General features: G+C 46.1%; 1 protein-coding gene across 1 annotated transcript; it reads right to left on the reverse strand.

The window, feature by feature from the left end:
* Positions 1-746: 746 nt before the first annotated feature.
* On the reverse strand, positions 747-17973 carry LOC116957966 (E3 ubiquitin/ISG15 ligase TRIM25-like). The gene is made up of 4 exons (XM_076058221.1): positions 17276-17973; positions 16650-16745; positions 13295-13609; positions 747-5738 (listed from the first exon to the last, which is right to left on the reverse strand). Exons 1-4 carry the CDS (start codon positions 17846-17848, stop codon positions 5148-5150), a joined length of 1575 nt encoding a protein of 524 aa, XP_075914336.1. The 5' UTR covers positions 17849-17973; the 3' UTR covers positions 747-5147.
* Between the last annotated feature and the right edge of the window lie 2392 nt (positions 17974-20365).

Consider the following 20365-nt stretch of genomic DNA (forward strand, 5'->3'; position numbering starts at 1 on the left):
CACTTTAATTACTCAGCGCGCCCCGCAAATCCCAGCGGTAGAGTGGCAGCGCCCTCGCGTGGCGCGCACCAACACCTCTCCAGGCACCGCCGGGACCCAAACAACGTCTGGGAATCGGTCGCGATTCGTGACTTGGTCCGCAACTCTGGACCAGTGCCGGCAGTAAAACAATGAACCCCACCTGACCCCCAACATCCCCATCTCCCCCACCCCCTCGGGGTCCCTCCTCTCGCGTGACAAGCCCCAAGCCACCCCCCAACCAGACAACCCCCCCACCTCAAGCACCCTTCCCTCGCAACCCGCAGCACCCCATCCCCCTACCCCTCCCCCGACCCCTCCCACGACCCCTCCCACTACCCCGCCCACTCCGCAACCCCTCCCACTACCCCTCCCCCTACCACTCCCAAAACCCCTAACCACCCCCCCCCCCTCCTGCAACCCGCTCAGCGGATCCCTCCGTGCGGTCCATCGCTGCCGCTCAGCCAGGCCGCTCGCTCACTCAACGTAACGCGTCGTGTTAGAGGCATCCTGGACCACGGCAACGGTGTGAAGGAGTGACGTCAGCGGGGCGCGAGTTCACGTTGAGTTTCAAGTTTTCAAGTTTCATTTATTAGGTATAGCCCTGTGAGCCATGCGGCTCTTGAGTCGGGTGCAACCGCAACAAACAAAATTTGAACACAGAACATCTTAAAGCGACAACGCGTAACAGAAACATCCTGGAATAAAAACCAGCAAATATTCCACGCAAAAAAACGTATTAAAACGCTGTGTGCAAAAATCAATGTGGTGCAAGCCAACAACAACAACCATAAGACAATTTAGATTAACCATATATTTACAACATGGAGTATACTAGGGCCTCGCAGCTGTCTCTCTCCCCCTCCTCTGTTCCGACCATGGACGAACTCGTCCGTCTGAACGGGGCCCGTAGCTATCCGTGGTGCTAAAGTTGAGGGTAAGAATCCACCCATTTTTTCGCCATATAGCATTGTGATATATAACGACTTATGGTTGGTAGCTTAGCTGATTGGAGAATATAGAGTTTATTGATAACATGAAGGTAATTTATATTTTAGGTTTTATTGGTTCACTATATAGTACTGTGAATAGCTCAGATGTGTAGTCATTTCTGTGACCAGTCACTAGCAAATCACTCAGTTATTTCAATGCTAAATTCGCCTAGTTATTTCAATGCTAAATTCTCCTGTCTGATTTGTACTAAGTGCCTCGGTGAATGTGTATGCTCTGACTTCAACGTAGCTATTTCTGTAGCAGTTACAAGCGAATCACTCAGCCATTTCAATGCTAAATTCTATGCTAATCCCATTGTCAAGGGGTGCCTCTGCGGATGTGTATGCCTTAACTTAGCTATTTCAATGCTAAATTCTATGCTAATTCCTTTTAACAATGGGTGCCTCTGCGGATGTGTATGCTTTAACTTTTAACATAGCTATTTCTGTGACCAGTCACAAGCTAATCATTCAGCCATTTCAATGCTAAATTTTATGCTAATTCCTTTGTCAAGGCACTTTGTTCCTCTCACACAGCTTAAAAAGCCGTGATCTGAACGTGGCTCTCTCACTCCAGCGCTGTCCTACCAGACAGTCTCGCCCCCTTCACCTGATGAAGGCCGCTTGTGTTGTGGCCGAAACGTCGTGAGAATATTATTGTGTTATTTTATTTTATCAATTTATTATTTTATTCTCATTCTACGTGACTTTACCGAAAGAACCAAAGAAGATGGCTCGTTTTCTGTCTGAAATCCTGCGACCTTTTACTGGAAAAACCACCTCTGTGGTACTAAACTCTACTCACCTGGTATCGACAATCAAGGGTATTTCCCTGTCCCCAGTCGACCTGCTTGTCAGTTTTGATGTGGTTTCCTTATTCACCAAAGTTCCTGTACCTGACACCATCGCAATCATTGAAGACTTGGTTCATCAAGGACTGCATACTGATGTACCCCCCCCCCCTGGTGAGACACTGCTTAATCAAGACATACTTTTACCGGGAATGGAACTTTCTACAAATAAACTGAGGGCACCCCAATGGGCTCCCCCCTATCTCCGGTTGTAGCCAACGTTTTCATGGAGAAATTTCAAACTGACGCCATCCACTGCCACTCTACGCCCGACCTTATGGAAGAGGTACACGGATGACACTTTTGTCATCAGGCCACATGGCCGGCCTGCTCTAGACCAATTCCTCGACCACATCAATTCCATACACCCAGCCATCAAATTTACCATGGAAGTTGAAAAAGATGGCAAGCTACCCTTTTTGGATGTCGTAATTAAAAGATCTGATGGTTCAATGAGCCACTCTGTCTACAGGAAACCTACCCATACGGATGCTTACTTAAAACCGGATTCCCACCACCATCCATCCCAGAAGAATTCCCTCATCAAAACTCTATACCAGAGAGCTCAATGCATTTCCGACCAGGAACACATTGCCATTGAACTCAAGCACGTACACCAAGCTCTCAAGGCTAATGGTTACTCCGACTACACAATCCACAAAGCGATCACACATGCCATAAAGAAGGATCCTCTTGAGGAGCCATTCAAAACCATCACCTTACCCTACATTGCAGGGGTCACAAAAAATATCTCCAAAATCCTGAATAAACACAAGATCAAAGTCCGATTCAACACAGTACATAAAATCCGTGATCTGGTTCCGTCTGTAAAGATGTGGTTCCAGACATACAATACCCGGGCGTCTACAAACTAAGATGCCTCTGTGGTAGCAGCTACATTGGAGAATCGAAACGACATATCTCGGACCGCATCCGTGAACATAAAGCAGACTTGAAACACGGTAGGACCAACACCTTGGCCGTGGCAGATCACCGTTATAATTTAGTAGACTCACATGACATTGACTTCTCCAAGACGGAAGTTCTCTGCAAGCCATCCGGCTTCTATGAGAGTTTCGTTCATGAGGCCATCCACATATACAAACACAGAGACAATTTCAACCGAGAAGATGGATTCTGGCCTAGTAACCATTGGAAAGACGTTATAAACCATTTCGGTTCTTAATTGATTGCATTTTACGGTGACTTTCAGACCGCAGTCAATTCGTTGGCACTGCCTCTTAATACCTTTCACACGACGGTCAATGGTATGGTTTATAGCATGTTGTATAATAATAAATAGTATAACAGTGTAATGTTTAACATAATTCATAAGGCAATATATAGTATCGTATTTGTATAGTGAATATACAGCAGTGTGGTATACAGTAGGGTTGGTAGAATAATACAAAGTGTAATATTACAAGTCTAATATTTTACAGTCTAAAGTATAGGGTAGTGTATAGTAATGCATTGTACAATTCAAATGTGGGTTTGTCTATGGCAGTGTATATTATGGTGTATAGTCGTATAATGTAGAAAAAAAGTTTAGTTGGAGACATATCAATATAATGCATAATGTTAGAGCTGCGTATACGATTTTATACAATTTAGTTTAGATTGGAAGGTATAACCTTGCAATGTATAGTAGTCTACTTTATAACATAGTTGTAACGCAACACAGGACAGAGCAGCGCTTCGTGGCTGTTTCTCCCCCCTCCTCCGTTCCGAGCATAGATGGACTCGTCCGCCTGAACAATGCTTGTCGCTTTCCGTGGTGCTAACGTTGAAAAGAAAAAAACGCCACTCTCTTTTTTTCAACATAGAATTGTAATGTATAATGACTTATTGTTAGTAGCTCAGCTGACTGGAGAGTATATTGATTTTATTGATAACATTGATGTAGTTTATATTTTAGTTTTTTTTATCAGTTTAATATATGGTATTCATTATATAGTGTAGTGCATACCCAGTTTCTTTATGTTAATAGCTCAACTTATTGAAGAATATATTGAGTGCTCCATGGATACCTCATGCTGATTTGTCCCATTGTGTGCTGCCGCGCCCCACTTTGCTCCATGCATACCTCATGCTAATTTTGTCCCATTGTCTCTCAGACTTACCTTCTCTGCCTATTTAAGGCAACTTCACTGTGTGCTTGTCTCTGTGCTGGTTTGCTCTACTTGGATATCTGTGTGTGTGTGTGTGCGGTCTGTATTTTTGAGTTTCATATACTTAACTTGCAATTTATCAATCTTTGAAATAGCGTGATCAACCGGACTATGCGTTAATTGTGTTTTGACCGACCGTCTGTGTTGCTTTATATGGTTTCCAAATTTTGCTAAACCCTGTCTGTTTGGTATGCTTCTCTCTCTGTGTCCCCTGTTGTATCTTTGTTAGTCCCCCCTACTTGGGTGTCTGTATATACATCTGAAGTTATGTTTCCCCCTCTCGTAAATTTAGCTCTTCTGTACTTGATGATGGCTGCTTGTGTTTCAACCGAAACGTCGTACGCTATTATGTTATTTTATTATTTCTTATTTATACGTGACTTTACCGAAAAAAACAACGAGTACATATATTATATTGGTGTAGTTTATACTTAGTTTTTTTCACATCGGTTTATTGTATAATAGTTGGGTAGTTGCAGTCCTTTAGCATCAATATACTAAATGCCTCTGTTGATATGTAAACTCTGACTTTAACATAGCTATTTCCGTGACCAGTTACATGCTAATCCTTCACATTAACATCATGCTAATCTCCCAGTTACATGCAAATTTCTGACTTTAACACGCTGCTAATCCAACACTTTAACACAGCTATTTCAATGCTAAAATATCCTGTTGATATGTAAACTACTTTGTCAAGGCGCTCTGCTCCTCCCACCTAGCTTAAAAGACGCTGCGAAGTTTAGCAGCGTTCATTGAAGCGCTGTCGTCCCGACAGTTCTGTTCCTTCACCTGAAGAAGGCTACTTGTGTTGTGGCCGAAACGTCGTGATAATTTTATTTTATTCTGTTTTATTTTTATTATTTTATTTCTATTCTACGTGACTTTACCGAAAGAACCAAGAAGATGAATCCCTGCAGTCACGAAAGCTTTAAATCGAAAGTTGTGAGGATTGTTTACGCTCAGCCCCTCCGTTGTGATAGAGAACCACGCAGCCCTTAGCCACCGACAGCCACCAGCCAGTCAAGGGCGTGGCGCTGCGCGTGACGGTGACGAGGGTGGCGAGCGCAGTGCGTCGTGGCGTCTGCCCTCTGCGCTGTTCACGTTCACTTCTCTCAGGACGCACCACTCAGATCCACAATCCTCACCGAGTCCCCCACCCACAGCCCAGGGTGTAAGGGCTGAGTGAATGTTTGGTGAAACGAGTGCAACGGCGCCATGGAGTCGGCGTTGTAAAACGACAGCAGCCCCGCGTCCCAGTCCAGGTGGACCCCAACTCTCCGCGGAGGCTGCGGCACCGACAGTGATGTCTCTACCCCGCCATGCAGCACTGAGAAGCTGTCGCCAAGTTTCTGTAGACACCAGGAGACGTCGCTCTCTCCCAGGAGGCACTCAGCACCATCCCCTCTCCGTGGAATCGTCGCATACGCGACTCCAACCAGACACTCATCCGCGCTCCCCACGTCCACCTCCCAGTAGTGCTGACCCGACGAGAAGCTCTCAGAGCACAGCGCTTGCCGCCAGCACTCAAAGCGGTGTGGGTGATGGGGGCGACCCTGGGGGACATCGCTCCACGTTGCCGTCCTGAGGTCCGAGGAAATCTGGAGGTGGTCGCAGGCTGAGTTTGTGTCCAGAGTCGGTGATCGTCCATCTGTGGTGAGTTTTAGTGTACACATACTAATATTAGTTAGTTTAGTGTACCCACACTAATATTAGTTAGTTTTAGTGTACATACACTAATATTCGTTAGTATTAGTGTACATATACTAAAATTAGTTAGTATTAGTGTACACAAACTAATATTCGCTAGTATAAATGTACACATACTGCTATCACTTGTGAATAATTAGTTAATTATAATAAATAATAACCATTAATTAATAATAAAAGTGCTACACTAACTTGACCATGGGTGTGTGTGCAGTGGTAGTGAGAAACTGTGATGATTCCAGCACGACGATGTTGACGCGACTCTCACATCCACACACACACATTGTGTGTCACAGTCTTGCACAAACTCACACCCACACACAGACATTGTGTTTCACAGCCTCGCACACTCTCACACCCACACACAGACATTGTGTGTCACAGTCTGGCACACTCTCACACCCACACACAGACATTGTGTGTCAAAGCCTCGCACACTCTCATATCCACACACACACATTGTGTGTCACAGCCTCGCACACTCTCACACCCACACACACACATTGTGTTTCACAGTATCGCACACTCAACAACAACAACAACCGCCATTCGCCACTAAGTGGCGGTGACGTCACCACGACGCTTGTGCCAGGCTATGTGCACCCAGAGGCCACGTGAAGTGTCGAACGCCCGCTGGCAGGAGGTCACGGGGCAGACCCAGGTGCCACGGGTCGACTGACTGAGATGACTGGCTGATGCACCACCTGTGCCCCCTACTGTGCCAATCTGCTGTGCTTTAGCCACCCGGCGCTTCGCTCGTTGTTGTGAGCGTTGCTCCTCCGCCCTCCGTTGTTGTTGGAGGGCGACTACCTCCAACTGCCCAGTAGCGTCCTTCACGAGCCTCCTCCACAGAGCCCGATCTTGACACCACTGGTACCAGTCATCGGCAAGTCCACTCAACTCCACGTCCTCCTGTACCACATCACTCCATCTCTTCTCTAGCCCGTGCCGCGCCCGCTAAGCCCCCTCAATCCGGCTGAACAAAAGCTGTTTCGGCATGCGGTGGCTGGGCATGAGGGCTACATGACCCAGCCATCGCAGCCTGCCCCGCCGGAGGAGCTCACCAATGGGACCTTGCCCAGATCTTTCAAGGATTTGTGAGCTCCTCACACAATCCAGTCTGGTTAAACCCAGGATGGATCGTTGGCAGGCCAGCCTAAATGTTTGTAACCGGCGAAGATGTTCCATTAGGGGGGTCCACGTTTCGCAAGCGTAGAGAAGGGAGGGAATGACCGTGGAGCGATAGACCAGGTAGCTTCCACACAGCGTTACGCAACCGATGAAAAGATATTGCCGCTCGACTGATTCGGAGTGAGACCTCTGCTGTTAAATTGGAGCCGGTCATAAGCACACTGCGCAGGTATGGGAAACTCTCCACTCTCTCCACAACTGCCCCATCACCGATTGGGAGTTGTGGGGGTGAAGTGTCCGATGGTACAAAATACCCAGGCAGGTGCTTAGTTTTGGTGGGGCTGATGGTAAGGCCCCACCTCTTAGTGGCACGCTGCAGTCTCAGCAGCAGCGTCTCCAACTCCTCCTCTGAATGAGCAGCTATTACCAAATCATCAGCATACATAACGTGGTTGAGCAATAGGGAGCCATCCCTTGACCGCACCCGGGCATCGATCAGCCTCCCATTATATCTGTACCAGTTTAACACGTAGGCTTTCGCGACCAATATTATTCATAATAAAGGTTTTTGGGTTAGATCGCGTTTATTTATAAATGTGTCGTAACCCTCCACCACCCGACACGGCCAATCAGCAAAGAAAAGTGTCACGTTGACAAAAGACAAATAATTCACTACTTCAGCCCACCGGTGTGTTGAAGAGTTAATCCACATTTACAGTTTGAGTACGACGTTTCGCTGGTAAATACTTCCAGCATCATCGGGCAATTCGCCAGAATGGTAAAGCCCTCGCTTGCTCCCGGTTTTATATAGAGCAGAAGAGTGACGTCATCACTTAACTCATCAGGTGCAGTGATTAGAGGCGGAGGGGGGGGTAATGTAATTATATAATCGATTAGTAATCAGTCATTGGTTATGATTAGTAATGAGTTGTAGATTAGTAATTCTTTAAATCAAAATGTAATGTGTATTATTTAATAATACGCTTCCAGGCCGCACTAAGCCGGTAGCTGTCAGAGCGATTAAAGTTATTCTTGTTCCTCTCAATTTCAATGGATTCTCTAATTAGTCTTTGCCAGTAATAATTAGTTTTACACACCACTGCAACATTGTCAAAATCAATTGAGTGTCCTTGTTGACAAGCATGTTCTGCCACTGCCGACAGTTGTGTTTGAGATAATTTAATATTTCTCTGATGTTCTTTTAGTCTTACGCTGATGTTACGTCCCGTCTGCCCAATGTAGCAGCTGCCACATGAACAATTAATCCGATATACACCTTCTGTTGATAGTTTAGGTAATGCGTCTTTAGTGCAAGATACTAGTTTTTGAATTTTGTGTACTGTACCAAATCTTACTGTAATGTTTTGCTTTTGCAAAACGCGGGCTAATTTGTCAGTTACTCCTGAGATATATGGAATTTTTATTGTTTTAACAATCTGGTCGCTTTCAGTAGTATTGCTTTGCGATCGTGATTTGGCATTCAGTGCTCTGTTAATTTGAGCATTATTGTAGCCATTCTGTCGTAGTGCGTCTTTAACGTGTTTAATCTCTCTCACTAGACTCTCACCATCTGACACTGTTTTCGCCCGATGTACGAGCGTCTTGATAAGAGAGGATTTTTGAGCTGGATGATGATGTGATTCTGCATTCAGATAGGCATCAGTGTGCGTTTGCTTTCTGTAAACGCTGTGTGTTATTTTACCTAGACTCTATGGGCTACCAAAGATTCATAAAATCGGCATCCCATTACGACCCATAGTCAATACAATTGGCTCTGCCACATATCAATTAGCAAAATATATAACCAAACAAATACAGCCCTACATCGGTAAGACATCTTCATTCATAAAAAAATTCAGAACATCTTGTGAATGTGATTAAAGATATTAAACTTACTCCTGATGATATTCTGGTAAGCTTTGATGTGATTTCTCTATTCACTAAGGTTCCAGTGGACGAATCGCTTAAATTACTTGATACACTAGTAAAGAATACCGGTTTACAAAAAGATATTCCGAAACTTGCTGGCCATTGCTTAAATAACACTTACTTCTTATGGAGAGGGGATTTCTTTAAACAAAAGGAAGGAGCAGCAATGGGTTCTCCTTTATCCCCTGCTATAGCAAATTTGTACATGGAAAACTTTGAAATAAGAACACTTGCCTCGAGCACATTAAAACCATCCTTTTGGTTTAGGTATGTGGATGACACTTTGGTTGTCTGGCCACATGGTAAAGATACACTTAATGATTTTCTAAATCATCTCAATGCACAAAACCCGGCCATCCAGTTCACCATGGAAATGGAGGTGAATAACACACTCCCATTCCTAGATATTTTGCTTGGACATGGCCTAAACGGTAAAATAACACACAGCGTTTACAGAAAGCAAACGCACACTGATGCCTATCTGAATGCAGAATCACATCATCATCCAGCTCAAAAATCATCTCTTATCAAGACGCTCGTACATCGGGCGAAAACAGTGTCAGATGGTGAGAGTCTAGTGAGAGAGATTAAACACGTTAAAGACGCACTACGACAGAATGGCTACAATAATGCTCAAATTAACAGAGCACTGAATGCCAAATCACGATCGCAAAGCAATACTACTGAAAGCGACCAGATTGTTAAAACAATAAAAATTCCATATATCTCAGGAGTAACTGACAAATTAGCCCGCGTTTTGCAAAAGCAAAACATTACAGTAAGATTTGGTACAGTACACAAAATTCAAAAACTAGTATCTTGCACTAAAGACGCATTACCTAAACTATCAACAGAAGGTGTATATCGGATTAATTGTTCATGTGGCAGCTGCTACATTGGGCAGACGGGACGTAACATCAGCGTAAGACTAAAAGAACATCAGAGAAATATTAAATTATCTCAAACACAACTGTCGGCAGTGGCAGAACATGCTTGTCAACAAGGACACTCAATTGATTTTGACAATGTTGCAGTGGTGTGTAAAACTAATTATTACTGGCAAAGACTAATTAGAGAATACATTGAAATTGAGAGGAACAAGAATAACTTTAATCGCTCTGACAGCTACCGGCTTAGTGCGGCCTGGAAGCGTATTATTAAATAATACACATTACATTTTGATTTAAAGAATTACTAATCTACAACTCATTACTAATCATAACCAATGACTGATTACTAATCGATTATATAATTACATTACCCCCCCCTCCGCCTCTAATCACTGCACCTGATGAGTTAAGTGATGACATCACTCTTCTGCTCTATATAAAACCGGGAGCAAGCGAGGGCTTTACCATTCTGGCGAATTGCCCGATGATGCTGGAAGTATTTACCAGCGAAACGTCGTACTCAAACTGTAAATGTGGATTAACTCTTCAACACACCGGTGGGCTGAAGTAGTGAATTATTTGTCTTTTGTCAACGTGACACTTTTCTTTGCTGATTGGCCGTGTCGGGTGGTGGAGGGTTACGACACATTTATAAATAAACGCGATCTAACCCAAAAACCTTTATTATGAATATCTGTACCAAATGGAGATTCCCCCGGTACAGCTATTGAAGGCTTCACGAACTACGTGGTCAAAATGATGTTAAATAATGTGGGAGCCAGAGGACATCCCTGTCGCACCCCAAGGTGTACAGGGAATGGCTCTGACTCCCGGCCACGTAGTTTTACCCGGGCCCGCTCACCATCATGAAGGTCCTTAATGATCGTGAGCAGAGGGTCAGGTACTCCAAAAGCACGAAGAACAACCCAGAGCCCAGGCCTACTGATGGTATCATAGGCCTTGACCAGGTCAATAAAGCAGAGATGTAGGTCCTGTTGGAATTCCCTACACCTCTGCTGTAGCAGACGGACAGAAAATATGGCATCTGTGCAGGACCGCCCTTTCCTGAAACCGCATTGGGGCTCCGCAAGCCTCTCCTCTGCGTGCCTGGCAAGGCGATGCTGAATAATCGTTGCCAGGACCTTTCCCGGCACACTGAGGAGTGAGATGCCCCTGTAGTTGTTACAGTCTGTGCTGTCCCTCTTCTTAAAAAGGGGGACCACCAGGGCATCTTTCCAATCCTGCAGAACCCGTCCAGTGGTCCAGACTGTTGTTATGATGTCATATAGGGCAGTCTGTGCACAAACGCCACCCTCCCTCAGCATTTCGATTGGGAGATCATCTCTGCCCGCTGCCTTTCCTGATCTCAGACTCCTGATTGCCTTCAGTACTTCCTCAACAGACGGCACCTCAGCCAGCCACTCACAGGGGGTGACTTCTTCCAATATTTGAGGCACCGCAGCCGCAGCAGGGTCATCCTCACTTTGTGCCACGATGTTTTCCTGGCTGAGGGATTTTCCCTCCCCCAGGACCTCACAGAAATGCTCAACAAATCTGAAAACCTGTTCCTGGGGGTCGGAGATTGGATCACCGTTTTTTCCCCTAATGATGGTAATAGGTGTGGTGCTGCAGGTTACTTTTTTGATGGAGTTAAATAGAGATTTGTGATCACGGGCCACTGAGGCAGACTCCATCTCCTCAGCAACCCGCGACCACCACCCATCCTTGCAGCGCCTCACGGCTCTCCGAACCTCCCAGTGAAGGCTGCGGTAAGCCTCCTCATTCTCTGACGTGGGATTCTGTAGCCGATGACAGTGGGCCTGTCGCTTTTTCTCAACCATCCTGAACACCTCCTCTGTCAGCCAGGGTCTCTGGGGAGGTCTGGACCACGTACCCAAAGCAGCCATTGCAGCTGCATGAGTCACAGTCCTAAACCTCGCCCATTTACCCTCGACATCAGGAGGAGTCGGGGACAATGCCAATCCCAGCCGCAAGCGATGATAAAATTCTCGCTTGCAACTTTCATCAGATAACTGAGACCAGGCCACTTTAGGTTGGAATGGGGTCCTGGGTGTACACCCACCACTGGAGTGGAAGAATGGCAGGTGCATCTTACAGATGACTAGTCGATGGTCAGAGGGCAGATCAGCTCCACGGTAGGTCCTGGTGTCAAGGACATGGGCTCGCATCCGCTGGTCCGTCACTATGTAGTCCAGCAGATGTTCTTGCTTGGACCCGGCATGCATCCATGATGTTGTGTGGATGCGCTGATGCTGGAACAGCGTGTTGGTAATTATAAGCCCATGGGCTGCACACTCTCACACTTACACACATACATTGTGTGTCACAGCTTCGCACAGTCTCACATCCACACACCGACATTGTGTGCCACAGCCTCGCACACTCTCACACCCACACACAGACATTGTGTGTCACAGCCTCGCACACTCTCACACCCATACACACACATTGTGTGTCACTCCGCTGCTGGATGAGCACCTCCCCACGCCGTGCGCGTCCTGGGGGGTTATTTGACCATACTTCACCAATCTCGTCGGTGCGCGTTGGCGATGGTGTGGATCGTGAACGTAGAATCGTGGAGGTACAGTACAACAATGGTTCACGCCGCACTGCCCTCTGCTGGTGTGATGTGTAAACATTTGGCACTAGGGATACAAAGGCGGCCGGGCGTGGTGCTGGCCACCCACTCTCTGGTGTGCCGTGCCGGCATTCATAGGTGGTGCTACTGGCTGACAGCACTTGCCCCAGTACCCAGCAGTAGGGTTTAGAAGAATATTTAAAATGTTAAACTAATTTTATTTCACCAGGTAGGGCCCACTGATCCATGTCGCTCTCTTTCAGAATCTGCGTCTCTCCCCCGTGGTAGCGTAGATTTTTCCCTGGCTACTCGCGTTTTTCTCTCCACGTTTATAATCAATTGGCATTCAGAGGATTTGGTTGCTGCTGTAAATACCCACGTGATGAGCCACTTTTCGTAGCTGTCATTTGTGATAGGTCGCTTGCGACAAAAGAGCGACAAGGTTCAGTGGGTACCTTACCTGGTGAAATAAAATGTTGTTGAAGGTGGGGAGCACAGAAGTGCAGTGCAACAGAGTGGGACATTGCGGGTGCAAGACTGAGGAACTCACAAGCGAAAGGCAGGAATCTGTTCACGACCATTTCAAGGGAGCAGATTGTGGTGACGTCCAGTGAAGTGGGACGTGGGGGTGCAGATTCCTTTGGGATCTCTCTCCTTGGAAAACCACCAACAGCATCACACACAGCCTTGTTTAACCACAGCATTGGAACACTCAGCATCCATATCACACATTGCAAGTGTCTAACACGCAGCCCCTGTCTCACTCACAGCCCGTGTCTAACACACAGCCCGTGTGTATAACACACACAGCTTGTGTCTTACACACACAGCCCATGTGTCTAACACTCACAGCCCGTGTGTCTTACACACATAGCCCGTGTGTCTAACACACACACATCCTGTGTTGTGAGTGTTTAACCGTGAGACATTGAGGATCTGTACCTGCGCGTTTCCTCCAGGTGCCCCTGTGGAAGAGAGAGAGATCATGAGTGACGTCTCTAACCTTGCACCACGAGTCCCTCTGCCACTGCCAGCTCTGTTGTTCTGGACTCCCAAACGGCATCTCCACAGAGGCGCTCCCCACCTGCAGGAAGGCGAGCGAGTCCCTCTCGTGCTGCAGGGTGCGCAGGCGAGCGGCCGCCGCCTGGAGCTCGCCGATTTCCTGCTTGTGACGAGCGATGTCCTCGTCTATCTGGGACAGCAGCTCGCGCTCCTTCACGGCCACGCGTTGGAGAGCCTCCTTCTCATCCTCGTCCAGAGCCTTCTTTAGGCGGGCGAACTTGCCCGTGATGCGACTCCTGATCCCGGCCACCGATTCCTGCGGAGACGCGAGCACCACGGTTGGCCCCCTGAGCCATGAGCCACGCCGTGTGTGCGTGGGGGCACCGTGGTGGCTAGGAGATGTTGACTCCCTCGCCTGGTATACAGCAGGTCGGGGTTCGATCCTGATCCTGACGCCTGTATATTTGGAGTTTGTTCTCCCTGTAGTCGTATGGATTTTTCTCCGGGTCCTCCTGTTTTTGCCTCAACATTTAGGGTCAACGTCGCACATTTAGAGTATTTGTCTGCTATAAAAATCCACGTTACAATCAGCCACTTTGTTGAGCTATAATTTGTAGTAGCCAGGTCGCTTCTGAAAAAAGAACTACGTAGCTCAGTGGAGCCGTTCCGGGTAAAATAAAAATGAGTTTAGTCTATGGGTCTCTATGGGTCTCTCGGCCTCTCTCGGGGTCTCTCTATATGTCTCTGTTTATTTGTGTGTCTCTATGGTGTCGAGGTATCTCTATGGGTCTAGTATGTATATGGGTGTCTATGGATCGATCTGGGTCTCTTTGTATATTTTGCTGCTGCTATACATTTCCACATGATAATGGTGATATCAGCAATTTGATTGATCTGTAATTTGTGATTGCCAGGTCGCTTCTGAAAAAGAGCTACACAGCTCAATGGGCCTTTCCTGGTAAAATAATAAAATAATATTCCCTAGTAGTGAATCATGCCCCAGTGACGAGGCGCCCATGGGACTAAGTCGATCCATGCCAAGGGGGCAAGAGGGGCGCCGCTCTCTTCTTGTTTCTCCCCTAGAGGGGGCTGGGGTCGTGGATGTTGAGACTCGGGCACTCGGAGTACGGTGGGGGCCCCCTCGTGGGTCCGACGAGATGTGGCGAGATGTTAACTACCTCGCCTGGTGTACAGGGAGTCGTGGGTTCGATCACGACCCTGATGCCTGTGTGGATTTTTCTCCGAGTCCTCCGGCTTTTCCTCCACATTTAGAATCGGAGTAATCAAGGTAGGGTTTTCTCACAAGTCCGACTCGGGTTTATAATCCAAGGCATTCCTTATCTGTTGTGCACAACCCACAGAGCCCAAGAGAGCATCTCCGAGTTCAAGCAGCGTTTAGACTACAGTATTTAGAGTATTTGGCTGCTATCAACTTCCACCTGTTAAGCCATTTCATTAACCTATCATTTGGGAAATTCAGGTTCCATCTGCAAAAGAGTTGCAAGGCTCAGTGGGGCCTTAGCTGATGATGGTTGCTTGTGTTGCGATCGAAACGTCGTGATGTTTTTATTATTTTCTCAACGGTTTTACTTAACTGGACTCCTATGTTTGTCGTGGTCAAATCTTGTAATCACCATTTTGTCTACTTCCTGTTGTGCAATCAATTCCAAATTTCGCACACGTACTCAGATCTGGTGACAATACATGCCTGTATCAAAATGGGCATCAATAAATCAATTAATTGGCTCTTTTAAAGCAATTAACAATTTGTATGGACGGATTATTAATTTAATATCAATTTGTGCAGGTCAAAAACGCCACGGTCCCTAAACTCTGGAATCGCCTCGCCCAAGAAGCAGGTGCCACATGTCTCTTGTTATCAAGTTATCGTCCACTTCCCGTTGTCCAATCGAGTTATTTACTTTTACTTTAAAATATAACCGTTGTTTTTAAAAAACTTATTTTAAGGAGTTTATTACTCACTTTATTTTATTTTTTGCTATTTATTTGTATTATTTTATTGTTATTAAAAATATATATTATCTACGTGACTTTACCGAAAGACCCATGTGTATGCTTTAACTTAGCTATTTCAATGCTAAATTTTATGCTAATTCCTTTGTCAAGGGGTGCCTCTGCGGATGTGTATGCTTTAACTTTAACATAGCCATTTCTGTGACCAGTCACAAGCTAATCACTCAGCCATTTCAATGCTAAATTATATGCTAATTCCTTTGTCAAGCTGCTTTGTTTCCTCTCACACAACTTAAAGGTCGTGATCTGAGCGTGGCTTTTTCACTCCAGCGCTGTCCTACCAGACAGTCTCGTCCCTTCACCTGATGAAGGCCGCTTGTGTTGTGGCCGAAACGTCGTGAGAATATTATTGTGTTATTTTATTTTATCAATGTATTATTTTATTCTCATTCTACGTGACTTTACCGAAAGAACCAAAGAAGATGAATCATTGCAGTCACGAAAGCTTTAAATCGAAATAAAATTGAAATAGTTTAGTCTATGGGTCTCCATGTATCTCTGTGTCCCTATGTATCACTATTTGTCCCAAAGTATCTCTATGGGTCTCTATGTATCTCTATGGGTCTCTATATATCTCTATGGGTCTTCATGTTTCTCTATGTCTCCCTATATATCACTATTTCTCCCAATGTATCTATATGGGTCTCAATATATCTCTATGTATCGCAATGTATCACTATGGGTCTCTTTGTATCTCTATGTATCTCAATATATGGGTCTCTAGGTAATTATTTGGGTCTTTTTGTACCTCTATTTCTCCCAATGTATCTATATGGGTCTCTATGGGTCTCTATGGGTCTCTATGTATCTATATGGGTCTGCTGCTAAATTTTCACGTGATGATGATGATGCCAGCCACTTTGCTGAGCTGCTGTTGTTTGTGACAGCCAGAGTCGCTTCTGAAAAAATCTACACAGCTCAATGGGGCCTTACCTAGTAAAATAAAAATAGTTGTAGATTAGGGATGGCATGAGGTGCAGCTGTGCGGTGTTCGTGCCTCCGCGACCTCCAGTGCAGCTCAACAGCTGCACCACAGCTCCACCCCGACAATCCGTGGCAGTCTCGACACTTTTTTGCCACAGGAGTTGAAGACGCGATGCCGAGTAACCCGACCTCGCGGCAGACTCGCCAATGCGTTTATCGGATGCAGAAAAATGTGGAACCCCCTTGTAGTTAATGTTGAGTTCAAAAGTGAATGATTTAATTAAGACGCATCACAGTTATGAAGCTGCACGAAGTTCGTTTGAATTATTTTCGACCTCCACGACTTCCACACTAGGTGGAGGTCCCGGGGGTCAAAGAGCCGGGCCCGGACACGGTACCTGAGCCTCCTTGCGAGCGGCCTCCATCCGCTTCACAGACTCCTCCGCCTCCTTCCTCTTCTCCTCCACCGCTCGCGTCTCCTCCCCAACACGTGTCTGTAGAGAGAGACGAGACGTCACCAGGGGGAGACTCCAGCCCCCTGAGCCACCCCTCACACCACCCTTCCCTCCACACCGACCCCTCTACAGGAATGGCCCTCATCTCCACGCTGCCTTTCTATGCGACTGAGACGGGGGCATGGGGAATGGGCAAGCTGATGCCTCGTTGTAGCAGCAGCCAGTGGGAGCCGTGCTGGCTTGGTGACCCTACCGACTCGGACCCAAGAGCCCATGTGCCCACAGCTGTCTCGTTTAGAAGATATATTTGATATAATTGTCTATCAGGTGGATGTGATATTAGTCTCAAATCTCTGTTCACTTCATTTCTTTTTTTATACGGCAATTATGTTTAATGAAAGCCTAGGATTTAATACATCCTGAGGCTCTTTTCTGAAATGCAAACCAGAAAATTACCTACACAGGCAGAGAGGCAGCGGTTCAAGAGAGCATGAACACTCGAAAGTTTTTTTCATCAGATGTTGTGTAGCCGAGTGACAGAATTGATCAGATCATGTTATGGTGTCTCACTCTGAGGGCCTCACCTTCCGTGTCTCGTGCTCGTCCTTCAGCATGGTGACATCATGTCCTTTGTGTTCACCTGCGATGGTGCAAGATGAGCAAACCAGGCTTCTATCTACTGTGCAGTAGAATTCCAGCTCCCGTTTGTGATTACGGCATCTTCTCTCGTCCAAGCTCGCAATGGGATCCACCACGGCGTGGTCTCTCAACCTGGGATTCTCCACGTGAGTCCTAAAGTGAGAAAAACAGTAGGACATCTCACATCTCAGGCAGGTCTTCACTGCAGGAGTGTGGCCGTCACCGCAGATGTCACACATGACGACCGCGGCCATCCCGTCTCCAACTCTGAGCTGCTCCACCAGGTTGGCGAGGGCCACGTTCCTCCTCAGCTGGGGTCGCACAGGGAAGGTCGCTCGGCACTGCGGGCAGCTGAAGCTGCTCGCCGTCTCCCAGGCGGCCTCCAGGCACAGCAGGCAGAACGAGTGTCCGCAGCTCAGTGTGGAGGGGCAGACAAACGTGCCCAGGCAGATGGAGCAGCACAGCTCACTATCCACACTCTCAATGGGAGTCGCGCTTGCCATGACCCATGAGCTTCACTGGGATCGCTCGCTGTGTTGCTCAGAGAGACTCTGGACCAAGACCTCTCTCTTATAGCGACGGTGAAGAAGGAAGTAAAATTCTTAAAATATTTTCATTGTTGTCACTGACATCACGAGACACTGCTTGGAATGTAAACCCGTGTCCTTGGTGCGCAAACAGCAGCTTCAAGGTTAACATTGTTACAGTACACACCTTGACACGAACAAAATGTATCAAATGAACGTAATATTTTAACAAATATATTAATTTAAAGAAATGAGTGTTGTTGTTGATATAAATCGGTGAGCCTCAGCTGCGGTGGCTCATTCATGAGATGAGTATCGAGAGATAAACTTATCCTTCCAGAGCTCAGCGCACAAGTTGGTGTCGATGGTTAGACAGAGCAATGGATTGGGTGCCACCGTGGCTATATGTTATTTCGCTCGCCTTACGGCTGCTTTATATTTAAAGTTTGCGTCTTTCTCTCTCTCCCCTTGGTCTCGTACCGTGGAGATTTCTCAGATCATCGTTAACCTCCCTTTGCCCCGGATTTTATTACTTAATGGCTCTTTGTAGCCTCCTCCCTCAAGTTTATTTTAATGTGGCAAGGCAGCTCGGTGTCAGGGGTGGGGTGTGCATCACCCTTTCATTTCTCATGCTCACCCCGATTGATAAGTATTTTAAAAATATGTATATATATTGGCAGAATTTTTCATAATAAATATTTATGGGAAAAAGCCTATATACATACAACACCTGCTAATGAAGCTCGACCTAGAGGGAAATTTCCCAGGTGAAATATTTGAATATTGTTGCTACACCCACTGCTTTGAGAATGGTGGTCGTACAAAGGGCAGAAAACTTGCATCGGGGCCAAAAACAAGTCGGCTCAGCTTGTACCAAATGCAATTACATCCGTTAAGGAGCACAGAAATACGCGATGGGAGCAAATGTACTTCCAACAAGGAGAACTCGCCCACCACTTGCATCCCCATTTGATTGTTTTTCAACGGTTTATCTACGTATTATTTATTTGATTTGCGACGTATACATGTCTCACGCTACATATTAATGGCGTATGGTTGCACTTTATTTTGTCCATTCAGCATTATCCGCTGCGGTCGTGACGGGATTTTCTTTGTATTCTTCTTGTTCTATTCCTTTCTTATTCTATTTTATAAAATTCCCAAAATGACATTGCAAATTATTTCCCTTTTCTTTTTTTTTACCAGGTAAGAGCCACTGAGCTATTAAGCTAATTCAATGAAGCAACCTGCCTAGCACATATGATAGCACAACGAAGGCTTAACAAATGGAAATTTACAGCAACTAATTACTCTGAACATTTTTTTATTCTAAATATGGAGTGAAAAACCTGCGGAATCCACATGACAAGAGGGAGTGAGAAAACATGCAAACACCAAATATACAGGCGTCAGGGTCGGGATCGAACCCACGACCTCGTGCACACAAGGCAAGGGAGTTAACATCTCACCACCACGGTGAGATTTTATCTCAATTGTGATTACACACAGCAGCTGCAATCATCGCCTGCTACTGGCAGACTCCTGCACCAATTGACGCTTGCAGATGAGACTCATTCTGGTCTCGCCAGTTCTCGGCAGGTTAAAATTTGAATACCTATTCACGTACCCACCTGGTGACAATCAGAAATACATCAAGGGGGTTACCGAGGTACAGTTGATGAGGAGGGTTCCAACAATATTTTAGCAGGGGACAGGTGAAGTTGCCCGAATAGTTCCAGATATTGTGGGTAAAGAGGCTACGAGAGTAGCCACCAACCTAGATTTACGTAGACACCCACACGTGCACAGACCCATAGAACAGAACGAGTCTCTAAGATCCACTCAGAGGAACCCGTAGTCTTGTGGAGACCCGTTGACGAACGCTGCACTGGAGCAGCAGCGCATGCTGGGAGCAAGGAGTTATTGGAGTGGAATGAGCAGGCTGGTGCAAGGGTGGTTGGCTTCACTCGGATCGCTCGCTGTGTGGCTTAGAGAGACGCTGGACCAGGACCTCTTTCTTATAGCGATGGTAAAGAAGGAAGTAAAATACTTAGAATATTTACATTGTCGTTATTGACATGATGAGACACTGCCTGGAATGTGAACCTGCATCCTATGTGCACAAACACAATGCACACGGCTACTGTACTCACCTGTTGGGATTTCACTTTAATGAACAGAATATGTCAAATGAATGTACTCTTTAAAAAAACCGCATGAAAAGAAAAATAACACTTAACAAAATAAGTTGATATTAACATAAATAAATGATTTCGATATAAAGCTTTCGTGACTGCAATGATTCATCTTCTTTCGTTCTTTCGGTAAAGTCACGTAGAATGAGAATAAAATAATAAATTGATAAAATAAAATAACACAATAATATTCTCACGACGTTTCGGCCACAACACAAGCGGCCTTCATCAGGTGAAGGGACGAGACTGTCTGGTAGGACAGCGCTGGAGTGAAAGATCCACGTTCAGATCCCGGCCT

This window comes from Petromyzon marinus (genome assembly GCF_048934315.1).
Source record: "Petromyzon marinus isolate PM22_M1 ecotype Great Lakes invasive population chromosome 68 unlocalized genomic scaffold, UKy_Petmar_22M1.pri1.0 chr68_unloc.1, whole genome shotgun sequence".
Lineage (NCBI taxonomy): Eukaryota > Metazoa > Chordata > Hyperoartia > Petromyzontiformes > Petromyzontidae > Petromyzon > Petromyzon marinus.

Coding starts and splice junctions, on each gene's coding strand:
- LOC116957966 (XM_076058221.1), bottom strand. CDS start 17,848: ATGGCAAGCGCGACTCCCATTGAGAGTGTGGATAGTGAGCTGTGCTGC. Junction 13,610..16,649: donor CCGCTCGCAAGGAGGCTCAG/GTACCGTGTCCG, acceptor GCGTCTCCGCAG/GAATCGGTGGCCGGGATCAG. Junction 5,739..13,294: donor AGAGGGACTCGTGGTGCAAG/GTTAGAGACGTC, acceptor AACTAATATTAG/TGTGGGTACACTAAACTAAC.